Source organism: Staurois parvus, unplaced genomic scaffold (genome assembly GCF_062004578.1).
Source record: "Staurois parvus isolate SC_StPar_1 unplaced genomic scaffold, SC_StPar_1.0 ptg000172l, whole genome shotgun sequence".
Classification (NCBI taxonomy): Eukaryota; Metazoa; Chordata; class Amphibia; order Anura; family Ranidae; genus Staurois; species Staurois parvus.
The window spans coordinates 1,460,118-1,483,576 of NW_028317968.1; the positions used below are offsets into that span (position 1 = coordinate 1,460,118).

Below are 23,459 nucleotides of genomic sequence, written 5' to 3' on the forward strand. Positions count from 1 at the left end.
GACATATGCCGACTGCATCAATAAGGACTGAAATGGTATCCACCAATTTCAGAAATTATAGCTGCAGAAAGTAAACTTAAAAGACATGCTCAGGAGGAAGGGGCATGGAAGTACACTTGCGGCAACCTTAGAAGGAACTCATGCAGTTTGCACAGCCCCAGAAAAGGTGGACACCCTACTCACTGCAGATAAGGTCCAAATTAGATCCTGCGGCACACCCCCAGAGGCACATCAGGATACAGATCGGATCAGTCTTCACTCCTCCAGCAGACACACCTACTAAGGAGTCTTCAGGGACAGGGTTCTACCAGATGGGTGCACCACAGCCCTGGACTTGTAAAGTACTCTGCAGCTGACTCAAACACACTGCAAATTCAGCAGAGTGCAGTTTCAAAAGACATTAAAGACTGGTCCTGCTACTTCTTAGCAGGGTCTGGCAATTCTGAAATTCCATTGAAAATTCAACCCCTTCTGGCTCGGCAACCACTGAAGAAACTTGCTAGATGAAAAAAGGAGTATTAATACAAATTTGAGAAGATGTCCGTTATGCTTGGGAACTAACAATTGTATGAACCATCTTTATTGCCATTGAGGCAGGCAAGTAGCGGGAAGAGTTCTACTGGGTTGTCTTTACATGTTTGTTTGCCAGCGTTCAGTCTCCAGAAGGCAGCAGTAAACCAGTGTACCTGAATACTTCATTCTGTATCACTTAATGTACTAAGAAATACCTATGGATTGTGTCAGAAAGTCAGAGCTCTTTGGTGCCTTCAGACAAGGTTATCTCAAGAAGTTTTTTTCAGTTCCTATCATGGACTACAGAACAGTTACTTTCTATAGGGTGGAGGTGAGGTATTCAGTTTAAAGTGATACTATGGGTTCAGATTTCTTTTTTTTTTTTTTTTTTTAAATAACAAACATGTCATACTTGCTTGCTTTGTGCAATGGTTTTGCACAGAGCAGCCCCGGACCTCCTCGGTCGCCACCACCAGTGATCCTGGCTTCATGACCCTGCTGAATGCCCCCAGAGCAAGGGGCTTGCTCTGGGGCATTCATGCATGCTCGCTCCCAAGTTGCCTTTGTGCGTCTTCTGCTGCTGTGTCTCAGCCAATGAGGAGGGAGAGACCTGGGAGAGCCGCTGCTCTCAAGCACATCACTTGATCAAGATCGGGCCCAGGTAAGTATTAGGGGGGCTGCAGGAGGAGCTGCACACTGAAGGTTTTTACCTTCATGCATCGAATGAAGGTAAAAACCTTCTGTGCCCCCCCCCCCCCCCCCCCCAAGACACCACAGAGTTTCAACATGTATGGAATCCTTGCTCTGCTTAAAGTGGAACTTTACAAATAACAATTTAAGAAAATACTTTAGCAAGAAACAAACATTCCACATTAATAACTATGCTACCAAAATTAGTGTGTGCTGCAAATTGTCTCCAGCTTTGCTCCTGTTTCTTCTTGCTGGGGGCTGCCATTTTGCTGAAGCCCAAAGTCCCTGAATAGCAGTAAATTTTTAGGCTGTCAACAGATCAGCCTCTAAAAATTGGGCACAGTGTCTAAAAATAGAGAGCAACTGAGCATCTGCACAGTAGAGTAAGGCAGTTTATTACTGGATTTTAAATAGTATGGGCACTTAATTTCAATGTTTGCAATAGCTATACCTGCAAAAGGGGCCAGCCTGAAGTAATCTAGCAGGACTTAATTTTCTGAGTAAAGTTCCACTTTAATGTTGGTTTGGTTGGCCAATGCTGATAACAAAACAAAATTGAATACGACTCATAGCAGTGGCATGTTGTGTGGCCAACCATTATGTTGCGAAAGCAGGGATCTATTACTCATGAATTGTGACAGCCCTTTTAAAATTAAATCTTCCACAAACAGAATATATGCCACAGAATGCAGATCAAGCGTCAGAATGGCTGCTTTCATCAGGTGCTTTTAAAATACACTTAAATTTTTAAAAACCTGAGCCTGGAGTATGTGGCTCAGACCTATAAAGGTAGAAAAAACAAAATGAAGACAGCTGCCAAAGTGGAATATGAGAAAATCTATTAGACTGTGTTGTTGCTAGGAAGCTTTATGTAGCACATGTACTCCAGTAGTCCTAGGAAAATACAAATATAGTAGAAAAGTAAGAAATCTCTCACCACAACAAATTACCACCAACAAAGTTATACACAAAATATATATGTATATTTTTATGTATATACATATGCTTGTGTATCTGTGTTCTTAACAGTGTTAATTTCTCCCTTTTTAGTCAACAGAATCAATGTCGGAAGGCGGCCCTTTTGAGACAGTCTTTTGCAATGCAATGTGTCTGTCTGGCAGCGGAGGTTCAGGTAAAGGCTGGATTCCACACTCTTTACTTGTGACCACTTTTTTCTCTTCTGAAGATTGAACTGAATGAGTCTCTAATGACTCTCCATCAGCTGTGCCACCACCATCTCCATCTGACACTTGATCCTGAAGGCCCTCAATCTTCTTATTGAGCTCATTGCGTTCTGTCTGGAGGGCTCTGCAGAGTTTTTCCAGACGCTCCAGTTTCACTTGCAATGCTTTGTGCTCCTTATCCCTAACGGTTTTCTAGAAAAGAAGTAGGAATTGTTAATACACCACAAAATGCATAACGTCAGCAGTGCTCATCTCAAATCTTGCGTTTGGACTAAGGCCTCACAAATTAATCAGTGTACTCTTACACTGATGTACATAGTAGTACTAGGAGTACCTACTACTATGAAACACACAGGACCATCCAGTAACCATGTTTTGTAGGCTTCTTTTGGCTCACAATGTCAACACATTCCTTGGCAAGGCAGTCCACAGAGCACAGCAACCTAATCAAAGCTAACATTTAGCTAAAAAAAAATCCCTACAGCTTTAGTAACATCACTTGCCTGCAGTTAAGTATGTCCCCCGCAGTGCAGGCAGCTGAATCCTGGAGAAATCTTTATTTACGCAAGGAAACACTTTCGACAAAAGAAAATGCATTTATCGTTCATTATCGTGAATTGTTAGAGAGGGTCAATTTGGTTTATTTGCAGGCTAGCTGGTAAGAGTGCTGGGAAATGTATTTTTGTGGTGTGCGTTGCCCTGTCATGTGCTCCTTACTGCAAAGGCTAGTTATAAATTGGGGTGGTTGCCATATCTTTGTGTAGCTTGTTCACTGATTTGGTGTGGGGACACATTTGATTTCTTCAGCTGCCATTGTGCTCTTGCTGGGCATCCAAATTTTTTCTGTGCCTTTTAAAGAGTGGGCTCCCTTCAGGCAAACCTGCCCTAATTTATGCACTGCTTTATGTGCTCCAACTTGGAGACTCATAAAACCATAGTTAGGACTGCAGTATACAGATGATCCTTGGACATGGGCACTGTGGCTTATATTTGAAAATGTGTGCAAAGAATCCGTCTGTTTTAATGTGAATTGTTAGACAGTGTCAATTTGGTTTGTTTGCAGGCAAGATGGTAAGAGTGCTGGGAAATTTGAGTTTGTGACGATGATCGTTCATTAGCGACACAGGATGTAATTCTGATACAATTGGTTTATGCAGCCACCTGCAAAAAGATTTGGAAAATGGCGGAACCCCCCCCCCCCCCCACATTGGCCAGTTAAAAATGACCCCTTCAACTCCCAGCATGTTTCTGTTTTTTGCTAGAGTCCTAGGCAAATGGAGGTCTTGTCCTTTTTTAGTAGTCATTTTATTAACCTCTCCCCACCCCAGTGTTTCTTTGGAGATGCCTTCAAGGCTGCACACCCATGGACTGAAGATTGTTTTGCCTGGATAGAATGTAAATTTCAGACACTGGGCTTTGCATGTGGTGCTTCCCAGACTTTCAGGTACTGTGTTAGTCACAGAGTGCTCAGTCCAGAATCATAACAGTCTGGTGTGACTCAGTTTCTAAAGACTCTTAATGAGTAAGCCATATGGGCTGAGCACTGGGAACTACAACATTAATTGGCAATTGAACACGACCATTACTCCCCTATCCTGCTGGTTTAAGCAGAAGATGTTAACATAAATATAAAACATGCAGCGCTAGAGTAGAATGGTCTGTCTCACGATGAAGTGTGACCAACTGGATAGATATAAACGCAGCTAGCATAAAAGTAATGGTCTTAGGCAACCAATACAATAACATTCTCCTGGTTACAAAGGTGTAAATGGTGACATAGGTGTCAAAGTCAATATATCATTGGAGTGACAAAAATAAATCTGTGACATCTGTGGTAAGAAATGTGGCTGTAGAATGCACTAACCAGATAGCGCAAACAGTAGCGCATTGGAGTAAAATGACCTACTCCTGGTCAATGGATCAGGAAACCTGCCGGAGTGTTGGTCGTCTCTGCTGTGGTCACCAGAAACCTCTGCGTCCTCTCCTGTTGTGGCGTTACCAGGTATCCAGTGGAATAAACGCTCCTCCAGTGTGTAGTAGAATCCTTTAGTGTCAGCGACCTCCAGGGGTGCGGTATGCGCTCAAGGAACAGGAATCGCCTTCAGGGCTCAGAAATAAACCCAAAAGAGAGGCTTCCGATAGTGTAATAACTTTTATTAAGGAGTAATAAACAAATGGAGCACTTACAATAAACAAATCCAAAGATGGCCACCCGTATCAAGGTGTGGACCATATGGGTAGTAGTGGTAGGTGAAGTAGCATCTCCCTAACGCGTTTCGTGGCAAGTGCACGTTATCAAAGGGACGACCAACACTCCGGCAGGTTTCCTGATCCATTGACCAGGAGTAGGTTATTTTACTCCAATGCGCTACTGTCTGCGCTATCTGGTTAGTGCATTCTACAGCCACACTTCTTACCACAGATGTCACAGATTTATTTTTGTCACTCCAATGATATATTGACTTTGACACCTATGTCACCATTTACACCTTTGTAACCAGGAGAATGTTATTGTATTGGTTGCCTAAGACCATTACTTTTATGCTAGCTGCGTTTATATCTATCCAGTTGGTCACACTTCATCGTGAGACAGACCATTCTACTCTAGCGCTGCATGTTTTATATTTATGACTTATCCCACAAGGCGTTTTGGAGGCTTGCCTTTCATGCTAGCTGCTTGCATACTTTTGTTATAAACTATCCAGCGCTCGTTACACCCCTTTTTTATATCTATTTTAAAGAAGATGTTAACATACTTTCTACTCTTTTATCACCCGTTTTTAGATTTTTCCCACCATAGCTCCTGCAACAAGTAGGGTTTCACACCTCTTTGCTGATGCTTATAGTGACCTAGCCATCTCTGGCTATTGAACTTTTCCTTCTTAAGCAGTTGGATGTAAATAACCATAGTTTTTTACAAGCGTTTTCTATGAAGTTAATCCTGCTCAGCAGTACAACAGATCAGATCCCAAGCACAAAAGGGGCAGTCCCACTGCATAAAGTTGCTTCAGAAATTGCAACTAAGATTGTGAACATGAAATGCAGAGGCCATAAGAGTTCTTCAGCTCCATGATCTTTATCTGGTACTATGCCTGAGAGATTCTCACAAACCCTCTGTTGATTTGTTCCTAAACCGCTTTAATCAGCTGATCTAGATCCCAGGTTTGAGGTTACCATATTGGTTCTTGTTGATGCTGTGGAAACCACATTTATTGGCTAAAGTTCATGTTCCACCCCTATTTAGGGTGGTACATGTTAGATGTTCAACCCGTATTTAGGCTGGAGCATATATCATGTTCCAGCTCCTGCTGCCAGTTCCCCTGATCGCCAGCAGCGACTAATCGCTGGTGAATTGTCCTTACACCAGGAAGTGTTCTAGGAACTGTGTCACAGATGGGGAACACAGATGTGAACCTTCTGGCTTCCTGATTCAGTAACAAACTGGACAAGTTTGCACCCCAGGTGCAGAAACAGTGGATGCTCTGGTGGCTCTACGGGATCAGTACAGCTTTTGATCCATGAAGCTGCATCCTCATTTACAGCGAAGGATGGAGATAGTGGGCATTCTGGGGATTCCCACAACACCTCCTGAACACATCAAGGACCCTTCAAGATCATCCAGATCTCCTATACCAAGTACTGGTTTTCTGCCCTGCTTTATGGTAACTGGTTTTATTGGTAAGACTGTTGAAACCCAGGTTTACTTCACCTGGTGCCAATCATCCCAGTAAATACAAGAGGTTGATCTGTGACCTTTCTGAAATCAAACCTGGATAAGCATTTGATCCCCGAGTACCAACAACACACACATTTCATCTCTTGCAATCTCATTCAAGTCTCCCACTTGTTGGTTAAGACTTTTGTACAGGGAGTCTACCATGTAGCTCCACCCATACAAACCCCTCTTGAGAGATTTGAATTTGGTTCTATTAGCTTTACAAAAAAAACACCTTATTAATTTATCAGGTATTTTCCCCTATCCATTTGTTCTCTCACTATGTTGCATTTCTTGCTGCCATCACCCCTGTAAGGAGTGTACCTTAGGTGGGGGACTTGTCTTGTAAAGAACCCTGTCTGGTCTTACACAAGGTCAAAGTAGTGCTAATGCCTAGAGCAGCAATGGGCAAACTACGGCCTGCGGGCCGTATACGGCCCGGCGGACCTTTTAATCCGGCCCGCGGAGCGTGGCAAACATTGGCTGTCAGGATGTAGGCGGGGCAGCGTGACGAACTCCTCTCACAGTCTGCCCTGAAGACCGGAACGGCGCGGGAACACGGCGAGAGGAACGCGCGGAGCAAAGGTAAGTGAATTGACACAATATGGGGAATGAATTACTATAGGGGGGATGAATTACTATATGGAGGATGAATAACTATATGGGGGATGAATTACTATGGGGGAATATTACTATACTTACTATGGATGGCATGGTAGTGGCTGGGCCGGTCAGCAGCTAGTCCGGCCCCCGAGTCCAATATATGAACCCATTGCGGCCCTCAAGTCAAAAAGTTTTCCCACCCCTGGCCTAGAGCCTTCTTCCTTTCCGAAAGAGGTTTCAGTCTTTCACCTTAACCAGGACATTGTTTTTTAAGCCCTGCTGCAGTACATCTAAAGGAAATATCCCTATCACTGCCTGGTGTAGTTCACACTCTAGGTTTACTTCTCAGGACATCACGCGACTTCCTCAGGGCTCAGGGTTTTTGACCCTGTGTGGGGCAAGGCAAGGAGGTGAGAGCGCATTTCTGTCACTTGTGGATACCCCCCATCTCACACAGTTGTATCACCTATCTTCACGAGTGATTTTGTCTATTGAATGTATAGTGGTTTACACCAATTTGGACATTTATATGTTTACACGTTTTTACATTACTTAATGACATGCGTTGTGTGTGATTACTGTTTTTCACGGCATGCGATTTAATTTATGCACTTTAAGCAAGTGGATATTGATTTGATATTTCCTTGCCTAATTTAGGGGATCATATTTTTTTGCATGGTATTCATGCGTTTTGCATTAACAGGTTTTACACTTTGTGTGTTTGTCACTATTTGTGAGTTTGGAGCACATTAGCAATTATAGTCCCATTTGGACTAGTTGGTTGGTTCACTTACACCTTTAGATCCTTTTTAGGATCAATTGGCCACAATTAGTCCTTTTATTGGACATCTCTGATCTTCATCACTATTTATGTGCGCACACACGCACATTTGTGTGGAATTATTTATCACCTTTTTACTTGTGTTATAAATCACTTTGTAGCACTTGGGATATTTATTCATTTATATATTATTGTTTATATTATATTTTTATGCGGTATCTTCCACTTATAGGTAGTATTAGTTGTAGCAGCGCCACATCATTTATTCTCTGCATCTTCATTTAATCATCAGGTATATGATTGGATGTTGGCAGCTATTATAGTTGTGTAGGGATTAGGGTAGGCGCACAAGAGGTCTTTTCACATTTTTTACACCTGGTTCTCTGCTAATACTGGACAACACATTTACCAGATGTACAGTATGCTCAAGCCTCAACAAAAATGGCAACTATCCTAGTCAATATAGAACTAGCTTTTTAAAGTAAGGTGCACATGGAAGGGCTTTTCACAGAACAAACAAAACAGTTCCCAACATGCTTACAAGGAGGCAAGAAAAAAATAAAATAACTTATATTGTGAACTGTAGATGTAACATTTTAGCTAAAACATTTGCAAACATATGTGAAAGCCACAATGCCTTGTCTAGGCCCCTTGGTGTATGTGGTCCCTAACTATATGCTGATATTGGGACACAAATAGCAATGGATAAACTGAAGGTAGGTATGCCTGGAGGTAGCCATTCAACCGTGAAGTTGGCATCTGACACCAGCTTCAGATGCAAGATCCTTCAGGGAGGTCTTTAGGCTGCAAGCAGCCACCAGTTTTGTAATCAGAGCCTGCTAGCATTTTTGTTGGCAGTGCTGTCCATCCTTCAGTTGGGCTGCTCTTGGACATCTTAATAGTATCATAATAACTGAGTCTTGACCCTCCTTATTAATAAAATCTGTTTCCTGGAGATTATTAGAGTGTCACTAAACCCACAACAGTAAAAGAAGTGTGTATATGCAGTAAAGCATGCTTGTTATACTCTGTGGAACCTAAGGGATTAATCCTCTGCATTGTGTAAAAAGGATGCTTGCTTCTGTCTTCTCTGATCCTCCCCCTTTTCTACTGTTCCCAATCCATCTGCTGATAGAACAGAGCCTTGGGGGCAAGCTGAACATGCTTAGTTTGAAGTGTATTGCTAGAGAGGTTTTTTTCTTGGTAGAGTGGATGTGATCAGCACAGGGCCAATCAGTGCTGATCCAACAGAGGGTCAGGGGTCCTTAAGCCTCACTGGACAATCAGGGAAGAATGAAAACTCCTACATGCTTTAACCAGTGCTCAGCTGGACCCTCACAGAAGTCCCAAGGCTGCTCTAACTGCTGATGAGAAAAGGTATTTACCAGTTTACATTTACTAATAAAACGGATTCCCCACTCTTCTGCAGAAGAACTTTTGCTGTGTATACCCCCCCAATAGACAGATAGTGCTATCCACAAGTAAGTAGATAAAATGCACGTCTGAAGTAGAATAAAAAGGTTACTAAAATGGATAATAAATTAGCTCAATATACAGTGCATTCATAAAGTATTCAGACTTTCTTCACTTTTTTCAATTTTGTTATGTCACACCCTGATAGTACAGTTGTTTAAATTAATTTGTTTTCCTCAATCTACACTCAGTACCCTATAATGACAGATGGATTCTTGGACAACTCTCTTACTAAGGCCCTTCTACAATTGCTCAGGTTGGCCGGGCAACCAGGTCTTGAAGAGTCCTGTTTGAGCCAAAGTTGGGAATTATGCAGGCCACTGTGTTCCTGGGAACGTTCAGTGCAGCAGAAATTTTTTGTAGCCTTTCCCAGATCTGTGCCTTGCAATAATCCTGTCTCTGAGCTCTGCAGGCAGTTTCTTTGATCTCATGGATTTTGCTCTGATACAGTATGCATTTTTACCTGTCAGGCCATTTGTAGAGAGGTATGTGCCTTTCTAAATCAAGCCCAATCAATTTAATTTACCACAGGTGGACTTCAATGTGTAGAAACATCTCAGCAACAATCAGGAAAATGGGAGGCACCTGAGCTAAAATTCAAGTGTTATTGCAAATGTTTTCAATACTGATTTCACGGTGTCATTATGTGGTACTGAGTGTAGATTAATGTGGAAAAAATTAATTTAAACAACTATAGTATCGGTCTACAAGATAAAATTTGTAAAAAAGTGAAGGGGGTCTGAATACTTTATGAATGCACTGTATATGCCTACCTATTCTAGGCATGCAAAAAAAATAAAAAATAATCACTGAAAACAGCTACAAACCACTAAATTCACAATTTTTTTGTTTCATTTTTTCTGGCTTAATAAATTACCCCCCATTATGTAACAATCGCTAGATATGCCAGTATTCGGTATATCTCTATATAAAATTGCATGTCATGGGAAAGGCTGATAAAAGAAGGACTACATAGAATATGAAAAAAGGATTCCTCCTTTGTAATAATCAGCTGGTAAATAAGAGACATTTGGTCCATATTTCTCATCACGAAAAGGAGAAAGCATAGAATTTTTAAATGAGACAATCAGCAGCTGTGTGTGTTTTTCTGTGCATTTTCTTCCCATTTGATTTTCATGTAGGTTGACAAGTCTGGACAAAGAGCATACACACATGGTTTCTGGGGTGAATGTGACCGATGCTTTATCACTAGAATCAAAACTAAGCAATCCTTCCATGGCCACAGAATTTACCTCCAAAAGGGACACTCGTTAATTTTTTTATCTGAAGAGCTTATAATTCATAGGAACAAATGATAAGAGAAACAAGACTACAATCAGAGAAATAACATGTAGGATGCTTTAAACAAAAAGAGGACAACAGAAAAAGGACATCTACAGTCATACTCACCTCTTCAGCCATCTGTAATAGGGCTTTATTGTTATTTTCCCACTTGGTACGCCAAATAATGGTTTCTTTTTCTAATTTCTTTATTTTCTTGGTCATCTAAACAATAAAACATGAAATGGTAGGATTAAAGTTATTTCATTTTCCTTGGGGCAAAAGTTATTTTTATAGTTGCCTCAATACTGTGATTAGATTTTCTTTCAACTGTACAAAATTGTCTGGATTCCCAAACTTTTACCTGTTTGACCACCTGCCAACCACTCACAGTAAATATACTGCAACTGGGCGGCAGGTGCAGGTGAGTTTGGGGCACGCATGCATACATGCCCTGCTGTTTTTGGACACGCAACAAGTTTGGCGGCAGATTTCAGCCAATGATTTCAGGCTGAAACCTGCTGATCGACTGTGTCCAATCACAGCAGAGTTCTGTGATTACAAACATACAGAACTCTGTGTACAGACAACAGCAATCTGGCTATTTCTTCTCCCTGAAAAGCAGGGAATAAAAAGGAAGATCAGTAAGTAAAAGCAGCACACATTACACTTATAGGCATAGGCACACAGTTAACCCTTTCCCAGCCAGTGTCATTAGTACAGTATAAATTATTATCACTGATCACTGTATTAGTGTCACTATCTAAGTCACTTTCAGTTAGTCACCATCGCAGCCAGTGTCTGTTAGCGCTAGATTGCCTGCTACACTATCAAAGTCCCACTTTAAGTCACTGATCACCGTCATTACCGTATAGCATCAGAATTATGTAAATTCCAGTATATATACACACACCATAGTTTGTAGATGCTATAACTTTCACACAAAACAAACATACACAGAGGAGATGACTAGGACCAAAACTTCAGCTTGTAGCCCTGGAAGTCCACCTTCCATACCCAAGCCTCAGATGCTAGCTGTCCAGGTGTATACAAAGGTTATTAAACATTGCCCCACTCTGCAATGTGGGAGTGCACCTGTATGCAGAGGAAGGCATGTCTAAAGGATCTGGCAGACTCTAAATGTAGGTGGATAGAGAACCAAGCCTCTCGAGGAGTGGAGAAATGGAAGGGACAATTCTTACAGATAAGGAGGGAAAGTCTTCTCGGTTTTTTCTTTAGGCTTCCCCCCCATTTAGGAAGATGGGTGCTCTTGCCACCAGTGGTATCCTTGATGATATCAAGAGTTGGTTCAAAGAAAGAACATGCAAATTAAATGTTTTTTCACACGAGGGTTCCGAAGACCATCACTTTAGCTAAAGTGCCCTACACATATGCACGAACATGAGACATGTAACAAATGAGATGGGATGCTTCTAGCAAACCATCTTATCTGAAATGTAATGCTAAAGTCATCTGCTTCATGGTTTTGACCAGTCAGACATGGTTTGACAAAGTAAGGTCACAGCCAAAATTGGATGAAAGGAAGGACCTGCCAGCGAGAACAAAAAACTTTAGACGGGTTTCCAAATGCTTGGGCCCTTAAATACAGGTACTTCCTCTACTTCAATGGTAAGCACTCTGTTAGGTGGGACACTGCCACATCCACAAGTTGCTTACAGAATGCTTTAATGGCCATAAAGCAGCAATATGGGGCAAACAGACATAGAGGGAAAATAATGTGTGTGTGATCTCTTTGCAATAAAGCCCTCTCTGGACCATATTTGGAGATCCATGGTGTGCTGGCGAATATGTACGTTTGAAAAAAAATCACTCTCGTCTGAACAGTGTCCAGGGTCAGGTATAGATATTGTAGCTCAAACTTTTCCAGAATGTGCACAGTGTAGGCCTTGTTCTCCAGAGTTCCAACTTTGTGAGTTGGCTAAATAACCTATATAAGAAAACCTTGGGTCCACAGGAGGTAAAGCCAAGACCATGGTGAACACTCTGGGGGCTGTAGACAGGCCAAACGGTAGAGCCACAAGTTGAAAATAGCAATTCACCGTAAAACTCAGAGAACGCTGGTTATGGGGAAAGATCAAAACATGCAGATGAACAACTCCATTTGGCTTCTGAACCGTGAATAGGTTCAAGTAGAAACAAGGAAATCTTTTGTCCTCTGAAATGGGAATGTTCACTCCCTGGGATAGATGATGATCATGCAAAAGAGCAAACCTTATTTGAAAGAAATATTTGAAAGAATGAAGGGAGGAGGGGGAAAACTTTAAATTTCCAGTCTGTTTTTGCGAGACACGATACAGGCGTACCTCGGTTTACAAAACGCCTTGGTTAATGTAATTTTCGGTTTATGAATGAAAATCCATTGAAAATAATGCCTCGGTTTACAAATGTTTTACGAATTTTTTTCGCTATACGAATTGTATGTTGGTGCTGATTTTTAAATGTATTTGTCGCTTTTTTTCCCCTTCCCTTCGGGTCTGGTATGGATTTTGAGGGGAACTCCCACGCCAAAATTAAAAAAAAAAAAATGCCCTTATCCGAGTATGCAGCCCGGCAGGTCAGGAAAAGAAGGGGGGGGGGGTACGAGTGAGCATTCCCCCCCCCTCCTGAACTATACCAGGCCACATGCCCTCAACATGGGGGGTGCTTTGGGGCAGGGGGGCTATACGAAAAGTCCCCCAGAACTAATTAAATTCATAAACCGAGGTATGCCTGTATTATGGACTAAACACATCCCTCTTTTCTCCTTTCCCTCTTATCAACATGCCAATTAACGTTTTGAATAAAACCTTTCCATTTTATTGCATACCTTAGTTTAGTCCCAGTTATGTCATCACTGGGTCTCTGTGCCTCTCTATGCAATGCAGGCAGATTATAGTTAATGGGGGGGGGGGGGCAGCACAGTGCTGTATTTAGTTTCCTGAAGACATCACAACAGCCTGTCTCAGTACTCTGCTCAAGAGGTCTCAGTCTCGATACAAGCAGTGGGCTGGGGTTGTGCAAATATCAAAATGCCTTTATGGGTTTGCGTCAGCCTGAATTAGTTGGTATTGCTAGGAAGACTGCATTACATACAGATTGCCCAAGGTAACAACCACATGTGATGGGGTATGCCAGGGACAGTTGGAACGGGGGGGGGGGAGAAGAGGTAGATGATGCTTGACATCTTCCAGGCAGGAAATAAGGCAGGCCCTATCTGACTTACTGCAGGTTCCAATGCAACCTGTGAGAAGCTAGAGTGTGCAGTCAAATCAGAGTAAGCAACTTCAGTACAGGAGACAAGCCTGTGCAAGACTAAAGGTCAAGGTGCAGCTTAGCTTTAAGTAAAAAAATGCAAATAGTAACTATGTAACTATGTCATATGCAGGTACAAAGAATACTATGAAAAAGCACAAACCTTTTCCATTTCTTGACGGAATGTTGTGAAAAGCTCATTGCTTTTTGCCATTGTGGTTTGAAATTCCTCGAATTTATCCATATACAGAGAAAGCTGAAAAAAAAACAAAAAACAAGAGATTGTTAAAAAAAAACAAACAAAAAAAAAAAAAAAAAACAACAACATAGTCTGAGAAAACAGTTCAATTAAAAGTACATTAAGGGCGTGATGTGCAGAGACCTGTGCTTTCTGAAAGAAAAAAAAAAAAAACACACTCCACAAGGGCAGACATAAAACAACTGTTTTCTATTTCCCCTGTTCACACTTCAATGCAGCCTTCAGGTGTGCTGCAGCAATCTGCAATATGTAAGGATAAATGCCAAGCGAGCGCTGCAGGGCCATTTTTCGCAATAAATAGGAGTGATTAGATGTTGGCCACTGTAAGCATACCCCCTATGACTAAGTGCCATTGCACGAAACACGGAAGGGAGGAGCTACAGCGCCGTGACGTCACGCCGCCGCTGGCGGCCATTGTTTGAATATATGGTCAGTTTGCTTTGTTTCTTTTGTCACTGTACCCCTTTTGGGAATAAATATTCCTCTGGTAAACAGTATCACACTATTGTGGCATCCTTTCTTGGGCTCTCTGTGAGTCTCACAATTCACAGAGCCCATCCCTGAGGAGACCCGATGTTACTGACACTATTTGAAGGAGCATGAAGGAAGCTGGAATCTGACTATCTCCAGAGTGGATGCTATGGCTGACCTGATGATAAAGTTTATCTCAAATGCGTGATTAAAGTCGCGCTTCTGGTGAGTGCGCAATTTACTTCATATTGGTCACCCCATCTACCACTCCGGATTTTGATTGACCACCTCTTGGAGATCCCATGATCCTCACGTTCAATAATAATGGACATTCACTTATCACTTTAACCACTGTCTGTGGTTTGTATTTGTGCACCTTATTTGTGTTTACAGATGTCATTAGTTATGTCACTTTATTTATTATGATCAGCACTTTATATACAATATTTATTGTCTATATTCAGAATTTTGCACATTGACTTTTAGCGCTGCACCCATTTTTATATTATTAATCTGCAATATGTGTATTTTTCTGTCCAGCACCATAGCTTACCCACAGCTGTTTCTCCCTGTGTTTCTACACACTGCAGCTGAGCTGCGGTGCAAAGAATTGAATGCCACTCACAATAGTCACATGATCAGAATGCCCATCTCCACATTATAAATTCTATGAGGATTGGTCATTGGCACTGTAATGGTGCAAACTCATTACGTGGTGTTTTGTAGCAAAACGTCACATGACCTTATTAAACATCATTGATTCTACATACAGAAGTCTTCTTCAGGACCCTATAATGCTTCACTCACTGAATTACACATTATGCATTTTTGTTTCTATTTTGTATGGAGCTTGTTTCTAAATATAAACAGCTTTGCGTATGTCAAGCAGCGATCACCACAGATAATTGCTGGCTGTGTGGAGAGCCCCGAATAGCTGTGACCGCTAGCAACCTATCATCAGAGTGAATGGGGTCGCCGGCTGTACCTAGTTGCTCTCATATGCAACTGTAAACTGGTGTGAATGTAGCCTTACTGTAGCTTACCATTCCATAAATGTGGTGGCTGCAATTGTTTTCTTATTTTCAGGCCTTTCTCTTCCTTTATTTTGTTTTCATGAGCCCGCCGGTAACACACTTCATGTCCTAGGGTGTCGCACTCACTCACTGTTCAGTAACTATGGAGGAACAGCATTGATACCCCAGACTGCTCTACTTATCTGATCTATAAACTTGTCCTCATCTCCATTACATAAGGAAAAGTGGATTTTGTAAATCACATATGATAGCTGGGAAAGAACAGAACATCTTTTTGTGATTTCAGTTTAGTACATGGGAAGTTTTACCCTAAAAAAAGAAAGCCAAGGCAGCCACTAACATAAATACACTGGCAATCTGCAACATTTTATGTTATTTGGTTTAGTTTTACATTAAGGCCACTATGCATACACAGGTAGAAGTACTTAAAGCCCAACTCTGAGCTCAGTCCCCCCCCTTCCCTCCTAAATGTCCCTGCACAAAATGTTTTTTTTTTTTTTTAATATACTTGCCTTTATCAGATGTCTTCAAGGCTAGGGTGGCCTTTTGCTGATGCAGAATATGTCGCTGTTATGTCAGTGCCATTCCTTCCTTAAATACACTAGGACTGAAGGTGGCTGCAGTGATGTTGGCTCCGGGGGTAAGGCCATGATGCCCATTCATTTAGAGTATATCCTAAATCTTCTGCATGTAATAACCCTGGACATAATTTAACCTGGATGACTGAGGACAATTTACCAAGAAAAGTACTACAGGGGGCTGCTTCAGAAGGCAACAGCAGCTGACCTTATTCTACACCAAGTGCCCACTAAGCTAGTGTTCATATTTAAAGAGTAACACCACAGCACGTAAGTTGTCCCCTAGACACTCATCTAGCTCTCCCCAAAATCAGATTATCGAATAGTAATATATTCCAAGACCCTTGTAAAATTCTTCAGGAATTTCATTCTTTCTATACTGACCTCTATTGCCAACCCCAAGAAGACAACCCCCTCTATTAGTTGCTCTCTGACTCTCCCATCTCTTCAGGAGGCTCATAGAGAACTTATGGACCAATCTATTACTTGTGAAGAAATCCAGAAGTCTATTCAAACTTTAGCCTTACACAAATCACCAGGCCCTGATGGTCTCCCTCATAACTATTATAAAACCTTCTCAGACCTTTTGGTTCCACATATGGATCTTTATTTTAACCACCTGCAGGATGGAGGTATAGTGCCACATGATGAGAATAGGGCATATATAAGGGTTATTCCTAAATCTAACAAAGATGCCACAGATGTTCTTAATTATCGCCCTATTTCTCTAATCAATTGCAATCTGAAGATCTTACTAAGGTTCTGGCTTTGCGCTTTAATACCTTTCTGGAAACCTACATTAACAATGACCAATCAGGGTTCATACGCGGACATCAAACACTGGATCAGATCAGTCGGTCTTTAGAGTTGATACCTGCAGTGAAATATAACTGGGATAATTCCCTACCCAGGGAAATATTGCTGTTATCATTGGATCAAAAGGCGTTTGACAGTTTGACCTTGGAATACCCATTTAACACGTTGAGCGCCTTTGGGTTTGGCTCCACCTTTATTTTTCTGCTAAAAACTTTAATTGTAATCTTTTGGCTCAGATTTCCATAAAGGGTATAAATTGTCTCCTCTTCTTAACAGACGTGGTACTAGAAAGGGTTGTCCACTCTCCCCCCTACTTTTCGCGCTGGCGGTTGAACCCCACACTATCGCTATCCGGTTCTCACTCTGGTACTACGGGTATTCAATGTGGCCAACAGGAACACAAGTGTGCCCTGTTCGCCGATGATGTCCTACATCAATTGTCTCAAGCTTCGGGACTCTCTTTAAACTCTTCTAAAATGACTGCTCTAAACGTTACTTTATCTCGTTCAGAGGTACAGACTCTTCAGGACAATTACGACTTTCAATGGGCTACCCGCTCCCTTCCCTACCTGGGGTTCATCTTACACACTCCATTACGACTCTTTATCATGCAAATTACCCCCCACTCTTTAAATGGCTCAAAGACCTTTGTTGCTGGGTGGACTTCCCTCTATCTTCCTTCAGTAGAATTAACTCCATCAAAATGATGCTCTTACCTAGACTACTTTACGGTTTTAGGAGATTAAATCGATTGCAGTCCCCGGAGAACTATTACGATTACAATCTGAAGTTCTTCGTTTTGTGTGGGGTAATAATCACTCCTGGATAAATAAACCAACACTATACTCTCAGAAAACACATAGCGGCTTAGGACTTCCCAGACTCCTGGCTTATTGTCAAGCGGCCCAGATCACACAGCTCTCTTACACTACAGCCAAAGGCCCTAAACCCCAATGGGTTATTATTGAAGGCCTGTCTTGTCATCCATATGCCATTGGCTCTTTGATGTGGTTTCCCAATCGACTACGTCCTCCCATTTAATGCCCTACATTATCTTACTCATTAGCGGTCTAGGACAGGCTGCGCATCCATAAATCTCTATCTTCTCCTCATACCTCTTTAGCCCCTATCTTCTGTAACCCTGAATTCATACTTGGGCTTACACCACTCTTATTTCAGTGGTGAGCCTTCTTCGTATCAGGGATTATTTAGATGGGAATCGACTGTACTCTCTGCAACACTTTCGGAAAACCACCAGCTCCCATCCACTGAGATCTTTCCATATAACCAAAATTGTGTCCTTTATACAATCCAAACTTAAATTGTTGAAAGGACCCAGCTACTGATACGCTGAAAGGTCAAATATTCACTATATATACTTCCCTTACTAATCCAAAAACCAAGCTCCGTTCATTGGGAACGGGATTTAAATATCTCCCTAGAACTGACTGGCAGGACACTGCTTACGCTCTGTCCAAGATTTCTTTCAATACCACACTAATAGAATCGAACTATAAAACACTTCTACGATGGTACTTGGTTCCCACACGCCTTGCAAAAATACACCCTAGCACATTGCCTTCCTGTTTTCACCGCTGTGGACAGGAAGGAACCATGTGCCACATCTGGTGGCAATGCCCTGTGGTGACTAGATTTTGGATCCGAATGTTTAACTTTATTTACTCAGTGACAGGAGTGAATATCTGTAGATCCCTAGAGATAGCCCTTTTTCAAAAGTTACCCTCAGGAATCCCCCTCCTCGAAAAAAAAAAAAACGACAAAATTAATCCTTTACATGATCTTGGCTGCAAGAATCACTATTGCTAAGCATTGGAAACGATCGATGATACTATTTGACTATTTTAAAAATAAACTGAATTGGATCATGGTTAAAGACAAACTCACCTGCATTCTCAATAACAATATGTCAAAATTCAACATAACTTGGGACCCGTGGAATCAATCCTCCTCCGTCCCTTAGAGGGACCAAGGCGGACCCCCTTTTACTTCATTTTTTCTCTTATTCTTTTTTTGCATTTTCTCTCTCATTCTTCCTTCATACTTTTTGTTTCCAACATTACCTTTTGATGTATCTGACTTTAGTACCTGACTGTTGTTTGGTCATGCTCATTATTAATCATTTTTCATAGTGAACTATGTACTGGAATTCTGTCCATTGTCACTGTTTATCCTCCTAATCTGTAGATTACACCAGAGGGACTTCCTAGTCCCATATATGTATGCAATGTTTGATTCCTCAATCTCTCGGTACAATGCCAATGTCCCCTATGTTCATACGTGAATATTATCCTTGAAGTTCAAGATCTCTGCTTTGATGGTACTGTCGGTCTGTACGTTTTACCCTTTCAATAGAAAGGCTGAAATATAAAGAGTAACACCAACCGAAGACAGGAGAATCTTCTTGATGGGATCACAGGCAGGTATAAAAATCTGTCAGCAGTTCTACAGTTCCACTTAAAAAGCCTTACTAAAGTGTCTTGATTTGAATTCTGTGGAGCTAGCTGCAGCAGTGTTAATCTTAACATTGTGGCTCACTATGTTTAGCTAAAAAAAATATAATATTAAACAGGGGAAGACCTCAAAATGGAAGGAAAGTAGTTTTAAAGCAATACTAAAGGCTAATTTTTTTATTTTGTAAAATAACAAACATGTTATACTTACCTACTGTGTACAGTGGTTTTGCACAGAGCAGCCTGGATCCTCCTTTTCTCAGGTCCCCTGCTGGCGCTTCTGGCTCCTCCTTTCTGTCAGGTGCCCCCAAAGCAAGCAGCTCGCTATGGGGGCACCCAAGCAAGCTATGTCCAAGCCACTGCTCCATGTGTTCATTCACACACAGAGCCCCAAGCTTGGCTCTGGCCCCTCTCCTCATTGACTGACTAGCTGTGATTGACAGCAGCGGGAGCCAACGGTTCCCACTTGCTGTCTCAGCCAATGAGGGGGCAGAGACCCGGGACAGTCAAGGCTGTTGTGTACATCGATGGATCGCGATGGGGCTCAAGTAAGTAATGAGGGGACTGGGGGCACTGCTACACACAGGTTTTTTACCTTCATGCATAGAATGCATGAAGGTAAAAAACCTTGAGCCTTCACAATCACTTTAAGGCCATGTAAACACTTAAATCCATATAGCAGTTTTTAGAACACCCTTTTTTTGTACTATGAATTTCTAAATTTCTGCTATTTTAAAATTGTTTTTAAAGTATTCATTATTAGGCAACTTGTAATCATTATTTCAAAATATCATCTAAAAAGGTAGATGCTGCCTTCATTTGATAGTAGATTCCAGCAGGGCAGACCTTATTATCTGAATTTATATTTTTTTACACTATAGAGGTAGAGCATTTTTTCCTACAATCTCACCAGGATAGAAAGGTTAAATGGTTAAAGACGTGCAATTCAGGGATGTGGTTTATATAAAACAAGGAAAACTGTGTCCTCAAACAAAGGGATTACAATTTCACATGTAGCTTAAAAAACAAACAAACAATCACAATCATCAACTAACCTGCTGCTTCAGCTGGGTTTCTTGTTGTTTAAGCTCTTCAAATTTTTGCCTGGTTTCTGTAGCCTCATTCAACAACTATAAAGGAATACAAGCCACTTTATTCAACCTGCTTCAAAGAACCACAATGCTATTCATTTCAAATCTTCTCAGGTATATTGAGTTACAACATGCATGCACTATTGTGGAAATAAAAGTGCAGCCCATCACAGTCTACACATCTGTGAAATGTATGGGCCAGTACAAACACAAAAGCACCAAACAATTCTGTTCTTACAGGAAAACCCTTACTCCGAGAAATAGGGGGTTTTCATTGCTGACCGCCTTCTAAGAACGCTAGTTTCCTGGCTGACCCTAAACAGCTAGATGTGACCATGCACGGTCCATCAGGAATTTATAGGGCATGCCAGAAAAATTCTGTCTTACTAATCTATGTTCACAGATGCAGAGGAAGCAAGATCTTTACCAATAATTGGGCATTGCACGATAAAAAGGCAAAGAAACGTGCTGGGACTTCTAACCAGAACTTTAAAGAAAATGTAAACCCAACATTTTATATTCCTAATATGTGCCTGCTGTCCCGTGTACTTGTATGAAAAAGTATTCTGTTCTCTCTGCAGTGTTTCCTTTGTGTGAAATCCCTGGTGTTCCTGCCAGCCCCCTTGTTTTCCTATTAAAAACTGACCACACTAAGCAAGAGAAAACATTGTGGTCGGTGCTCTAGCTATGCTGGGAACTCCGTGTGCTCTACTCCAAGGATCAGACTTGTCCTGACACCCCCCCTCCCCATCATCCCTCCTTTCACTGGGAGGATCAGTGTGCTGATGTTTGTCCTCCATCAGCTCTGTATGCAGCTTAGAACAGAGGATATGTGATCACCTATCAAAAAAAAAAAGAGGAGGAAACAAAAAGGTATTTATAATGAGTTTTTTTTGTATATCTATACACAAATGTTTTGCCTTTCATTTCTATTTTAAAATGAATGGGTTGAGGGTTTACAATCATTTAATGGAAACTAGCAGCCGCAAGGATAGACACAGTGTCTTCATGAATAAAGTATTTCATGGAGCTAGATTTCACAGCATCCGACATTTATTTTATGAACAGGCTCACCAACTGTAATAAAGCCTACCCGCTGTGCCATGGCTGGTGCAAGAGGCAGCTCCTTCACTTCACACATTAAGAGGAAGAGTGCAAACTCTCTCTCCTGCCCAGGACAGTTCACATATAACTCGGTCTCATGATCATTACATAGATAAGTGTAAAGAAGTGAACATGATTGTATAGCTTTAACACAATATATGCAACAGAATTCTGTACTATACCTTTCATACTTCAGATCAATGAGCTATTGCATATTGTTCCTCCAGGCTTGTGCAGCTTTGGAAATCCCAACAGGCTCTAAAGCCCTGGAATTTTTTTGCTATATCCAGTATGATTTTAATATCGGAAGGCAATGGCCACATCTAGCACAACAATGAATTTCAGGTTATCTGGTCTGATCCAACACACTAGGCATTTAAAACCCTGTTAACCTTGCCTGTCATCCATTTACAAAATGTTATGTTTTCTCAGGTGGATAACTTTGCACAGTCATGAAGATACTGTATATAGCTATTAATTAGGTCATTTACAAACCTGGATAAATATAAATGTAGAGTTTTCTAAAGTGCGTTCCTCCAGCAACAATCTGTACTTACAAACTCTCTTTCCCGCTGGTGTCGTTCCTCAGATTCCTTCATAAGCTGAGCTGTCTGCTGTAGTTTGGCATCAATTAGTTGCTGCTGGAGCTCCTTATGCTTGAAGACTTTATCAATGTGCTAAAACAATAAGCAGTTTGGCAAGGTTACAATCAGATTCTATTAAAGGGGGAAAAATGTAAACAATAGCATAAATAGCAAAAATGTAACAAATGTCAACAATGTAATGCAAAGTATTATAAGGCCACTCCATCTTAAAATGTTTATACCAGCCAGGAGAACCCCAGCAGCCTCTTGCAGTTCTTTATGGGCATTAGTTTTGAGAGGACTGACAATATAACAAATCTCCTGTTTTAATACTGTTACCAAATTTTGGTGGTTGGAATGATAGAAAAATTCAGTAAACATATTTAAAACTAACCTTGATGTATTGGTAAAACTACCTGTTCACGAGACAGAATTATCCAGTTTAAATCTGAACGCTTGACAAGCAGTTAGAACAAAACTTAGACATTTTTTCACCCTCCACAGAATGTGTAATGTAATTCGTTTAGTCTAGTTTTGTGAGGCAGGCACCCTAGTAAAGGCAGCAGAGTCAGGTCCTCAGCCTCTACTGCAGCACAGCCTTCTGACCCAGAACACTGGATCATAAAATGGTATTTTTGAAATTACTGTAGACTCCATTTCTTGGAGTTCACTTAAGGGACAGGAATTCGGAGACAGGTTATATGTTCACCTATAGTAGCATTTGAGCACTGGCAAAAAAAAAAATAAAAAATTGTAACCAGTCTAGAACTCCTACTCCCAGCATGCTTTTTGAGGAGCAGCAGTACTAAAAGCATGATTATAAACATGAGGACTTGCAACCCTCAGGAATTCAGAGGCTGTTGGGACATCCAAAAAGCATTCTAACTGATGGGTGGGCAGTAGCAATAGTTCCATTAATAACATAGCTAACGGCTGTGTGCAGTTCTGAGCTACCCAACAAGCCTTACTCCTGAAGCTTTCATCAGGGAAAGTCCTAACATTTACCTGGTAAAACTGAAAAGCTGAGAAACCATACCCTGATGGCCTAAAAGCCCAAAAAGCATTCAAAAATCTTAATAGAGTGATCCTTGACAAGAAAGGCTGGAACCTGATCCTAGAGACAATAAGCCTTAATGATGATCTGTCTGAGGCACAGAGAAAGAGTACAAAGTAGAAGCAGATTCACAATTAGGGTGGATGATCAGAAATGACAATCAGAGTCACTTCTCCTAATAAAAGTAGTGGCTGTGGGAAAGACATACTGATGAACTGGAGCAGGACAATGGGCAGAACAACAATGTCCTGGCTGAGGTGAAAGGCTGAAAATGACCTTGGAGAGAAGCTCTAGGCCTTAACACTACCTCCCTGTGTAAGACTAGAAAGGGTCCTTGTCTACAAGGGTAAATTTAGAAATGTTTTGGTATTCAAGTGGTTAAAACAAGTTCACTGCTGATTCTGAAGCAGCCATGAACTTGGTGTTTTCTTCAGCCAATGATTGGCTGTCATATAAAAGGTAACCTGGGTGGCTGTAGAGCCTCTCAAATCTCTTCTGCAGTAAC

At 41.3% G+C, this 23,459-nt stretch overlaps 1 protein-coding gene across 1 annotated transcript in view; it reads right to left on the minus strand.

Moving 5' to 3' along the window:
* Positions 1–2,054: 2,054 nt before the first annotated feature.
* The window catches only part of TXLNG (taxilin gamma), a 59,964-nt gene continuing 38,559 nt past the window's right edge, over positions 2,055–23,459 (minus strand). The window contains exons 6-10 of the mRNA XM_089676571.1: positions 21,874–21,993; positions 20,177–20,251; positions 13,656–13,748; positions 10,370–10,465; positions 2,055–2,579 (exon numbers count right to left, since the gene is read on the minus strand). Coding sequence (XP_089532697.1) covers positions 2,250–2,579; positions 10,370–10,465; positions 13,656–13,748; positions 20,177–20,251; positions 21,874–21,993 — 714 coding nt within the window. The 3' untranslated portion in view covers positions 2,055–2,249. The remainder of the gene's footprint in view (positions 2,580–10,369; positions 10,466–13,655; positions 13,749–20,176; positions 20,252–21,873; positions 21,994–23,459) is intronic.